General features: G+C 43.0%; 1 protein-coding gene across 2 annotated transcripts in view; it reads left to right on the forward strand.

Annotated features, from left to right (window-relative positions):
- DPYSL3 (dihydropyrimidinase like 3) overlaps window positions 1-12,662 on the forward strand; it is a 205,541-nt gene that overhangs the window by 144,713 nt on the left and 48,166 nt on the right. For both annotated transcript variants that reach the window (XM_040344562.1, XM_040344563.1), the window contains exon 2: window positions 7,486-7,574. In XM_040344562.1, the coding sequence (XP_040200496.1) occupies window positions 7,486-7,574 (89 nt within the window). The remainder of the gene's footprint in view (window positions 1-7,485; window positions 7,575-12,662) is intronic.

Genomic DNA, 12,662 nt, shown 5'->3' on the forward strand with positions numbered 1-12,662 from the left:
CACACGACCGAGTTTCTCGGCAAAAACCAGCAAGAAACTTGCTGGGAGATATTTTTTTGCCGAGGAAACCGGTCGTGTGTACATTTTCGTTGAGGAAACTGTCGACGAGCCAAAAAGAGAGCAAGTTCTCTATTTCCTCGACGGGAATAGAGAAACTTGCCTTGTCGAGTTCCTCGACAGCCTAACAAGGAACTCGACGAGGAAAACGATGTGTTTCGCCCGTCGAGTTCCTCGGTTGTGTGTACGAGGCCATAGGCACAACAGGAGATTGGTGCTGTGTGAAGGAAGCAGTAAACAATAACTTTACTAGTCCTGTAGCTGAAGAGAGAAACCAATAAGTGTTGGTCACATCAATGTAAATGAGTCAAGTACTGGCATAAAGCAGAACTAAACTCACTGATTTGACTATTTTGGAAAATAAAGCTCCCGAAATGTTAAATCTAACATGATGGTAAAGGCACAGATTGATGTGATAATGTGTAGTTAGAATCAGATTGCTCAGTAGGATTACAGTTACCCCCACAAATTCAAATCCTTAGATGACAGCATGCATAATGTACCGTAAAATTCACTTTATCTTGGCAGATATTACAATATATATTGTATTTTTTGGGGGGAGAATAAACATAAATCTTGTGTTTTATTTTTTGTATTTGAAATTAAAATTCTAAAGTTGCTTGTGTGTTTGTTTGTACATGAGGGTTCCTTTGCTGAAATAGAATACTTTGTATTTGAAGTTCTTTGTTGCTCAAGGGGATCTAAAAACCACTAAACAAAATTAGCAGAGGAAAATAAACATTAAAGCAGCAGAAGAATGGCAAATGTTAGGATTTTGCTCGACAGGGACTCTGCAGAGGAAATTAGACTTGTGTTTACTAATTTAGCATGCTAACTCCTAACTATGCTGGAAATGCTCTCCGTTAATCATCCGGCATTGCCCTAGTTCTTTCAAGCAGTAGATCTGTTGTTCTGATGTTTGTGGTCCTTATAGCGAACCTAAACGCCCTTTCTTTACTTCCTGTTATCGTGCTTCTCCTTGCCCCGTTCAGTGAATAGCAAAAATATATATATACTTTTTGGGGCGGGGGCGACGCCTTTTTCACCTAGTCTTAATGGGTATGTTGAACGCACTGCGCATGTGCAATAAGCATTATCAAGAGGCCCGCTGCTAGAAACTAGAAGAGATATCTGGCCTTCTGATGATGCCACCAAAGAAGATGGCAGCGTGGGACCCAGTGTGTGGTGACTTCTGGGCATTGACTGAAGGACATCACTGGAATTGCTGGCTGGGCGAGTACAGTGAGGCCTCGTACACACGTCGAGTTCCGTGTGAAGCCGCCGAGGATCTCGGCAAGCCAACTTTCCTCATTGAACAACGAGGAAATAGAGAACATGTTCTCTATTTGGCTCGACGAGTTCCTCGTCGGCTTCCTCGGCCGAAAATTTACACACGGCCGGGTTTCTCGGCAGAATACAGCTCCGATCGAGTTTCTGGCTGAATTCCGCCGAGAAACTCGGTCGTGTGTACCGGGCCTAAGTCCCCTACTTATGAATGAGTTCTGTCCCAGGAGCTTGTTCGGAAGTCCAACAAAGATCAGTGCTTGCAGACAAAGGCTGTAAGTGCTGATCAGTGTGTTCGGGAGGGGGTCCCCGTCAGATCACAATAGTACAACTGGGGAGATCGCTGCACCAACATTGCTTGTATTGGTATGGCAATCTGTCCATTTTATGTTCATACAGCCCAATAAGTTTGCAACTCAATGGTTCAGATGTAGGGGGAAAAAAAACTGTGCAAACAGATTCGCAACTCGAAGGTTCGTATGTAGGGGACTTACTGTATGGTTTTTCAGCTCAACCCAGCAGACCAGGTAGTCAAAGCGGGAGTAAAAAAAAAATAAGTGGGCCTCCTGCAGGATCATGCCATAATGTGCTAATATGCTTTGCATAGTAGCACGTTATGACAGATTTACCTCCTAGCCATCTTTGTCTAGTCTTCTGGGCTCATGCTCTCTGGCTGTTTGGTTGGGCTGCAACGACATCTCTCCTCCTCCTCATGCCCGCTGTGGTCGGAGCACGGAACTCTCTGCATTCACTGTATACACTGTATACAGTGTTTTTCGTGTATGCAGAGACTACTGCCTATTCCACCAGTGATATCATCAGCTGGAGCTGATGTCAATATCTACTAAACAGTGCAAGATCAGACAATTTCAAAGACACCTACAGGTAAGATTTTTTTTATAAGGTTACCTGTAGAGGGAAGATAAGTTTTTGACTCAAATATCACTTTAAAGTGGTACTAAAGGTTCCATTTTTTTTTTAAATAACAAATATGTCATACTTACCTCCACTGTGCAGTTCGTTCTGCTCTTCAGTTCGATCGTCCTGTTCTGAGATCCCTTGGCGGCTCTCTCAGCTCCTCCCTGCAATAGATAACCCCCTCTGGGAAGCTCTCTCCTGAGGGGGTTACCTTGCAGGCGTGCTCCCGTGTCATACACTTGGCGTACATAGCCGCGGAGTGTATGACTCGGCCCCGACCCCCGTGGCCGTTTACAACCACTTTAACTACAAAATTGAACTGGAGGTTGAGGAGGAAGGATGAAGTTTCTCTTTAGGCCTTATGCACACGGGACTCTCCTAGAAGCCACAGCAGCATTTTTGTGGAAAAAATGCCTGATGCTTGTTAAAGTGACTAAGAGCCCTTTCACACTGCCAGCACCCGGGGCGTCGGTGGTAAAGCGCCACTAAAAATTTACCGTTGTTTTTGCGTCACTTTTCGGGTTCTAGCGGGCACTTTTAACCCCTGCTAGCGACTGAATAAAAGGTTAAAAGTGGCGCTGCCGAGGTGCTTTGCAGGCGTTTCAGCTGCGCTGCCCATTGATTTCAATGGGCAGGGGCGCTTTAGAAGTGGCGTATACACCACTCGTAAAGCGCCTTAAGGAAGCTGCTTGCAGGACTTTTTTGGACGTCCTGCCAGCGCAGCGCCCCAGTGTGAAAGAACTCGGGCTTTCACACTGGGATTGCAGATGAGGCATTTTTCAGGTACTTTACAGGCGCTATTGTTAGTTAACGCCTCAAGTGTGAAAGGAGATTTTACAAGCTTTTAGGAGCTTTTACAGGCGTCAAGCTCTTAGGCGTTAATTCATTAATAATTTATTCTGGCCATTGAAATTAATTAATGCTCAAGCGCTAAATGCACCTTGCGTTTAGGCGTGTTTTAGTAGCGCCAAGCGTTTGTTCTGCCCAAGCTCTGCTGCTCCTGAATGCGCTGCAGTGAAATGTTTTTCTTGCCTCTTAAAGTCCCTGCAACTAAATGCTCCTAAAAGCCTATGGGGTTGATTTACTAAAGGCAAATCCACTTTGCACTACAAGTGCACTGCAAGTGGATCTGAGGGGAACATGCAAGGAAAATAAAAAAACAGCATTTTTGCTTGCACATGATTGAATGATAAAATCAGCAGAGCTTCCCTTCATTTAAGATCTTCCCATCATCTCTACAGTGACTTCACTTACTTGCAGTGCACTTGGAGTGCAAAGGGGATTTGCCTTTTGTAAATAACCCCTATAGACTAACATGCAGGGGATTTTTAGAGACAGAAAAAAAAATGTCAGATGCCCTAGGAGCGTCAAGTGTACATTAGGCCTAAGGTCTTTTAATGCTCTTCCTAACTTACAGTATTGGCAGGAAACTAGTTGGTTTAGCTGTTGTAATATGCATTTTATGTAAATCCGAATGCATTATTTAATGTCCCGAATGGTAAATCCGGAGGAAAACCCGTCAGGGATTGAAATATGTAGTAACCGACTATCTTCTGAAAATACTATATGCCTGGCTGTCACTACTTTTAGGCCTTGTACTCACAACCTTCAGCCAACGAGCTTTAACAAAGCTTTTGGCAAGCTTCCTGCCCTTCTTCAAAGTCTTTAAATACCATTCAGCTGTATCTTAGGAATGTTAAACACAGATGCTAATGAGAGTGTTTGCTGTCACTTTAAACAAGTTTCAAGCAGGTTTTACATGGTCCAGTGTAGCAAAAGTTGTTTTATTTGACACCATAGCATAAAATCAATTACGTCATAGTTAATAATGAAGCTCTCGTATCAGGAAAATTGGGATAGCAGCCAGTGGTTTAAAGATCATCTGCAATGGTGAACAAAGGTGTAACCAGCAACTAGCAGACCCACTTAAAAGATGTAAACAGCCAGCGGGGCTTTATTCTCCTGGTCAGTTAAGGCTATGGAAGTGTTGGCCAAGTGAGGCAACCCATTTTGGGACCCCACCAGTCTTGAGAAAGGGGACGAAGCCCCAAAATGCATTGCCAGATCAGGAGTCCTGACTCCATTTCGAATTCTCTTATTGCCTACCTTTTCTGAATGAGTGACTCAGAGGATCCAGACAGAAGTATGGGACCCTCCATATTACTCCCATGACAAGTTTATCTGAAAGGATAGTAGCACTAAAATGTCAATAAGTGATCAGATAGTTACTATGTGGCCTCATCTGTATATTCTATATTCTGTGGGTGCCTTGGGTTAGATGCTTAAAAGTCTCAAATGTTCATCTCTATGTAGATCGTATTACTTTTCTAATTGGGACATGTAACCTTTTTATGCTTCATTTGCCTGGGAGAGTGACAAATGTAACTTCACTATATGACAGTGACAATATCTGACAAGTACCGTATATACTTGAGTATAAGCCGAGTTTTTCAGCACATTTTTTTCTGCTGAAAATGCCCCCCTCGGCTTATACTCGAGTCACCTTTTTGCGCCTGATCTCACGGACTTTGGGGACTCGGTACCGGCCGGCCGTAAGTTTTCCGGGGGACCTATGGCTGGGGAGCACCGATTTTTCAAAGCCGGGCACCCCTTCCATAGACTCCCATGTTAAATGGTAATTTCTCCGGCGACTTTGGGGACCCAGTACCAGCCGGTCGTAGGTCACCTGGACCCGGAACTTGGCACATATGTAGCCCCATTTCTCCTCTATAAGTGTGCAAAGTTTGTTGTCTGGGGGACCTACGGCTGGGGAGCACCGATTTTTAAAGCTGGAAACCCCTTTCATAGACTCCCATGTTAAACGTCAGTCTAGTCATGGACACAGTGAGGCATGGACACAGTGAGGCATGCACATGGGCAAAGTGAGGCACAGTGAGGCATGCAGATGGACACTCTAGGCTTATACTCGAGTCAATACGTTTTCCCATTTTTTTTTGTGGTAAAATTAGGTGCCTCGGCTTATATTCGAGTCGGCTTATACTCGAGTATATACCGTAAATCTTACATGCGGAGATGTATTGGATATTTAGGTGGCCCCTCAGAGAAGAGATCCAGTCACATTTGGAATCTCTACAACCCCTGTTCCTGCCAACTGAACAGATTTGGCACCAAAAACTGACCGAGAGAGGGGGCATTGTAGTTTTAAACCCTTACGCTGTAATAAAGCATAGAAAATGCTTACATGAGGGACATATGGGGGAAAAGAGATGTGTGATTCATTTCGGAAAGCCATGGACGCTTAATCCATGTTAATTTCAAATTTCGATTTCGTTTTTGTCATAGTCTTTTGACTAAAATGCCATTTTCGTTTTAGTTGTCAACTGAATTGTATTGGTTTTGGTCAACTAAAATCTAATGGATTTAGTTACATTTTAATGCATTATTTAAACATTTCTCTAGAATTTCCAAACTCATTATATACTCTTGGAGTAAAAATCTAATACAAGCATACCCCACTTTTAAGTACACAATGGGGTTTATTTACTAAAGTTAGAACGCGCAAAATCAGGCTCACTTCTGCATAGAAACCAATGAGCTTTCAGGTTTTATTACCAAAGCTTAATTGAACAAGTTGGGGTTAGAAGCTCATCAAAGCCTGATTTTGCGCTTTAGAGCTTTGGTAAAAAAAAACATTGGCCCAGATTCAAGAAGCACTTGCGCCCGCGCAACCATAGGTTACGCAGCGCAAGTGCTTACTTGCTCCGGTGTAACGAGTGCTCCTGATTCAGGAACCTCGTTACACCGACTGCAGGCTAAAATCTGTGCGGCATAAGGCTCTTATGCCTTGCAGATTTTAGGCTGCATTCTTGCGGGGGCCGCTAGGGGGCGCTCCCATTGTGTATCAGCGTGTAGTATGCAATTTGCATACTACCACTGATTCACAAGCTTGCGCGGGCCCCGCGCAAGCCAGGTACGGAGTTTCCGTACGGCTACTTTTAGCGCAAGGCTGCCCCTTCTAATAGTAGGGGCAGCCAATGCTAAAGTATAGCCGGCCTTCCCGCGCCGTGAAATTTGAATTTCACGGCGTTTGCGTAAGTGAAACGTGAATGGCGCTGGACGCCATTCACGTTCACTTAGAAGCAAATGACGTGCTTGCGACGTCATTTGCCGCAATGCACGTCGGGAAAGTTTCCCGACGGAGCATGCGCTCTACGCTCGGCGCGGGAGCGCGCCTAATTTAAATGATTCCCGCCCCCGGCGGGATCATTTAACTTGCGCGCGCTTACGCTGGACAAATTTGCCGGCGCGCCCTCGCAATTCACGGAGCTACTGCTCCGTGAATCGAGGGCAGAGCAAAATATTTGCGGGGGCGCAGGGCAAAATCGTTGCCCTGCTCCCCCGCAAATATCGCGCAATTCTACTTGAATCTGGGCCATTGTGTACTTAAAAGTGGGCAATGCCTGTACCATGTTATTAATTATGATATTAAGGTTTGAACATACACTACAGACACAGATTTAGCCCTTGTGATATATAACCAGTGTTAATTTTGATGTCAAATTTCAATTAATTTTAGTCCTAGTCTGTTGACTAAAATGCCATTTTAGTTTTAGTCATTTTTAGTCGTCTGAATTGTATTAGTCATATTTTAGTCAACTAAATTAGTATTAATTTAGTCTAGGAAATTAACACTGGTCCTAATGTCTCCTTCATAGGTGTGTGCAGCCTATAGCATTAGGGTGTGCACCCCAAAGCTCAAACACACATGAATGCCACCCACTGTCACAAGGAGGAGGCTCTGGTGGAGGGAGACAGTTGATTGGGAGCATATTAAATACAAGTTTAATGTGTTCCTAAAGATGAACCTAGCCTTTTAATATAATGGGAGCATTCACACTGGCCACTGGCATCCCCCAACCACCCACCTGGTGCCACCCCTGGATAATGCTTGTCACATGGGGTGATTAGGGTGTGCCCAGGCACACCCTGTGCGCACGCCTATGGTCTCCTTGAAATGCCTTCTTAGCCATTGAAGAGTGCCTTTTCCGGGTAGCTGGTGTATGCAAATTCCAGATTTACAACTCTAAACTATATTTGTTCTGCTTGTAATGTATTAACTCACCTAATTTAGAAACTCTTCTTTCTATGTAGTAGACTGGGTAATCTGAATGTGTTGATCTTGTTTTAGCATTCCAAGTATAGATTACTTTCATAACATATCATAGACTTTTTTTTGCTAACCAAACGTTTTCTATTGCATTGCAGAGTGACCGTCTTTTGATCAAAGGAGGTCGGATAGTTAATGATGACCAGTCTTTCCACGCTGACATTTACATGGAAGATGGACTCATTAAGTAAGTATTTTTAGCTTACTTTTGTCTACTAAATAAACACTGAAGTTCATGCTCAGATGATAACCTATTATACAACTGTGTTTAGCCTGTCTCTGCTTTGAGACATACAAAATGTTATTTGCGCATGTTAATAGTCCATATCACCGCTGATGTTGCCAATCTATCTCCGTGAGAAAAAGGTGACATAGGGCTAGGTAACCAATCAGAGGTCATCGCTGATCCAACTCTACTAAAGTGCTAAAATCTGGTTTCTGTAGAACAATGTACATCACCGCTTTCACTGATCCACATATGAGAAAGCATTAAATAACTCAAACTGTGTTTAGTGTTGGATGATGAAAGAGCACATAAAAAATGACGTTACTTCCCCCCCCCCCCCCCCCTGTGTATTAGAAAGTCTGCTGTTACTAGCTGGAATCAACAGGGTAGTATGGTCGTTTTCACATGTCAGTTCCTGTGTTCTCTAGTGCTCTGCTAGTAGCCAAACCTGTAGGATGCGAGTCGGGTCAGTAGGACCGAGCAGCTGTACATCACTAACCTCTGAAAAGCTTGAGCTGTTTGGAAAAGAATTTTACATCCGCAACAGAGAAATCCCAGAGGTTGTGATAGCTTAGATTTTTTTTTTGTTTCAGAAAGATATTTTAGATTTCTGTGGGTTTCTGGTTTATAAATACATACAGCACGGTAATTTTATATAGCGTTGCTGCTTTTTTATTCTATAAAGATAATCTGCGCATGTGTTTACATTTATTATGTCTGAACAGTTTACTTTTAAATCAGAGTTTGATCCAGTGAATAACCTAAAGTGTACTAAGATTTTGCTAGAAGGCACAAAAGTTTATGCCCGTAAAAAATAACATTTCCAATCTTAAGTCTTCAGTATCAAACATGTCAAGTTTTCTAATTCTATTATCAAGTAAAATAAATAGCATTCTTCGGAACGCATGGCTGTTGGTGTGCACTGGGGGGAATAGTGCCGATGAGCCGATTCAGACACGTTGCACTCTTAACTTTTATTTATTTTTGTGGGAATTTTATTAAATTCAGTTACATTCACCACAGTGACATTGCAGCAGGGCTGTGGAGTCGGAGTCGGGGGAAATTTTGGGTACCTGGAGTCGGAGTCGGCAAACAATGCACCGACTCCGACTCCTACTAAATTTAGATTGGAATTAAAAAAAAAAAAGCAAGTTTAAATGTCCCAATTCACAAAAAGTTATAATTAATGACTTCTCTACTGTAAGAATAAAGACCAATGCAGTGCCTCACGTAACCGCAAAACGAACACGTTAAGTGACCGTGAAGAAGCATGCTTTTCATGTGCTTCACTATATGGCACGCAACGCACAATTAGGAGCTGCAATACTTATACTTTCCATAGTGTTGTGTTCTGCTTTTACAGGGAACGCATGTTAGAGAACCAGTAAGTGTCCAAATAAAAAAATTCCAACAGGAGTTTTATAAAGCACTAAAAGAAGTTGAAAAGTATGATCGCTCATCAAAACTTACTGTTGAAGAAGCCATCCTTGTTTATCCAGAGATCGTTAGTGATGTGGCCAGAATAGTTACTGCAATGCCACCCACCCAAGTCAGTGTCGAAAGATTATTTTCAGCCCTAAAAATAATAAAGTCTGACTTAAGAGCCTCTATGAAAGAGGATCTGGCAGAGGCAATTCTCTTCCTTAGAACTCTACATTGAATTGATTTGCATTTGCTAAGCCTATAACTACATTTCAAGATTAATATAAACCATTTCTAGGTTTTACAGATTTTGTTTTTGGTTCATTATAGATAAGCTTTGTTTTTGTTCTAAAACAACCAAATAATGTGGTTTGTGTTTTTGAACTGGTAAAGATCCTGATCCTGATGTTTATGCCTGCTGCTACTATCCAACCACTTGATTGATTAATAAAAAAAAATTAATAAAACTTTGTTTTCATTGTGTTTGTCTTTTGCTTAAACTGTGCAATACAGTAGACTGTTGGCTTCCCAGCCAGTAGTCCTGTGGTAGGTTGCGTTTCTTTCCCTCAAGGAATGTATAAAATACATTTGCATATTAATACAGAGGAGTCGGAGTCGGAAGTACATAAAACTGAGGAGTCGGAGTCGGAACATTTATCTACCGACTCCACAGCCCTGCATTGCAGTGCAGTGGTTTGTTTGTTTTGCAATTCACTTTGCTGGAAAAAAAGTACTGCAGTGGTGTGAACTAACTTTATCGCAAACAAGGCAAATTGCATGGTTGCCCAGCCCTGAAATGCAAACGAGCTCTTATTCTGTCATATGGACCCTCTGTCAGTCCTGTTTGCTATCTGTGTCCCCACTAGTGATATTGACTCTGGCCCTGTATATATCCCGTCAGGAAAAAAACTTTGGTTTTCATGACGGGATTCCTGGCAAGCTTTTCTTGCAAAGCCATGCATACAGACGGCCATTCAAAAGAACCGCCGTTCTTTGAATGGCAAGAACGCGGTGACGTCATCGACTATGACGAGCCGTCACTCGTCACATTCGATGCCATCGCCGCCATCTTGCTACACCCCACACCACACCTCACGCTTCAGTGTCGCCACCTCCCAAATTTCCACTCACTCCCCAGATTAATTTGGCCCACACTCTCATGTTTGGCAAAATGCGCTTTGACTATGAGGTCCGTATATTCCACCATCAATTCTCTCTAGGCCACATTATTCATAAGCCAAATACATCCTTCAGTTTTCCCTCACTGCCCTTCTTGTGATATTGAACTAAGTAATATTACTTTCCAGGCCTTCCTGGGTTCCCCAAACCCTTGGATCCCTTGTCCTTGTTCGAGTGGGGATTCCCTGACCTACAAGTTCAATTGGGGCCAGTTCTTGCTGTTTCCTACTCTTAAAAGGATCTGGCTCCTCTGTGTCTTTTGAAGGGTACCTGCTACTCCTTGAAGCACCAGGTATTGTGCAACCTAGCTCCCCTTTCTGGCATTGCAATTGTGGGTTGCTCAGACATCCTTCATCAAAGAGGATCAGCATTTGGTCCCTGCAGTCAGAGCCCTTCTGAAATGCTTAACACCTGCTGGGTTCAACCAGATAGGGTTGGCTGGCAACCATGAGCCACTGACAGGTGAGGCCGCTAACCCTAAATCCTAGTTTATGGAGGGGAAAAAAACTATCAACATGGTTAATGTTGAGGCACCTGAGCTCAGGGTGAGACATCCAAATAGTCTCTCTGAATTAGGAAGCCCCTAGTGTGTACCATAAGTTTCTAAGGGTGAAAAGGGTGATCTCTTGGGGGGACTCCACATTTTTTTTAGTTTTGGTCTGGTTGCTCAGAACAGACAGTCCCCTGCTTGTCAAAGTATCCTATGGTGAGTTGGTTTTCTGAGTTGGACATCGCCTAGGTGTTGCTGGACCGTCATCTTCAGGAAAGTATAAAAATGCTCCCTGGTACAGGACAAGTGGCTTGGTCCCTATGCTGGATAACGCTGAGAGTACTACTCCTGACTGCACTGTCTTTCTTGGAATCAAGGTGCTAACATCTGGCCCTACTTAACCAGTGGTCTCCACATTCAAACCCCAGAGAAATCTCCAAATATCAGAGTGTATGCCCTTCCTCTTGTTCTCCTAGTATCCCTTTGTACTTGACTGGGGCTAGAGTTAGCCTTTATACCTGTCTACCTTTTGTAGGGATACCTCATGCTCACCTCACCCCCATTTATTTTAGTCCAGTTGACTTCAGGGTTGGTATCCTTAAAGTGTTATTAAACCCAGACAGGAAAATGTAATATATTGCAGATTATCAATCCCTAGATATATTGGCTGCATTATTTTTTTAGACTTTTTTTTTCTCCTTTATTTCACCTACTGATTCAGAAGCATTGCCAGTCTGGGTAGAGGGTAGTGTTAGGCTATCAGATTTAGATGGACTTAACTAACAAATTGAAGATGGACTCCAGCTAACACTTTAAAAGTAGTTCCGATATAGGTTTTACATAAATGAATAATGCAGCGGCAACTATAAATTGGTGAGCCGAAATTTAATACAGTTTTGTTTATGAGCTTAATACTGATTTGTTTTTTCTCTTCAAGCCTAAGGGATCACTTAAACATCCCTTTGGGATATAATGTGATGATGTATTCTAGAGCTGCACAATTCTGGTCAAAATGAGAATCACGATTTTTTTGCTTAGACTAAAGATCACGATTCTCAAAAACTGAATGCCAGAAACCCCCCCCCCCCCCAAATAAATAAATAAACCTGTGATTTATCTGAAAATATGAATATATAAAAAACAGACCAGTGATATGTCTATAATGTTAAAGACCATATAACTCCTTTGATTCTGCTTTTTTCATAGGAGTTATATGGTCTTTAACATTATAGACATATCACTGGTCTGTTTTTTATACATCAGAAGCAGTACTGCCAGCAACCACTGGGTGGCGCATGGATACACACTACAGTTGTACAGATCTGCAAGAGAAGCCCAGGCATCCATCCAGCGGCGCAGGCTGCTGACGTCGGTTCCGATATCGGTGCCATTTGCGTTCCACGCTGTTTACGTGGAACCGGCTGTGAAACAGAAGAATCGCGGGTCATCCCGCGGGGAGATCGCAGGTGGGGAGAATCGAGATCGCGATTCTCTCTGCGATTAATCGTGCAGCTCTAATGTATTCCCACATTTGGATATCTCGCTTACGGCAACCTTTTTCTTATTACAGAACTTTTCTTCCCTTGGGAGTGTACGGCTCAGGCCATCACTTTCATACTGGCTGGTCTTTCTTTGTAGTCCTATTTTTGTCTAAGGCAGTGGTTCTCAACCTTTCTAATGCCGTGACCCCTTGATAACATTTTCAAAGTTGTGGGGACCCCTAACAGTAAAACTATATTCGTAGCGTGGGTTGTCAACACCCAAGACAAATAATTTGCGCCCCTAACCCACAGACATTTAGCGCTCCTTGAGTCCCCTCCACTCGTACAATATTATAACCCCTTATGGTACATTTTAAGATGTGCCACTCTTTCTCTTTGTTCTCCTTTCTTTCCCTTTTATCTCTCTCTATCCTAATTCCTTGTCCCCCCCCCATCCCTCTCTCTAGCCGTCTTTCT

The sequence above is a fragment of the Rana temporaria genome, chromosome 3, assembly GCF_905171775.1.
Source record: "Rana temporaria chromosome 3, aRanTem1.1, whole genome shotgun sequence".
Classification (NCBI taxonomy): domain Eukaryota; kingdom Metazoa; phylum Chordata; class Amphibia; order Anura; family Ranidae; genus Rana; species Rana temporaria.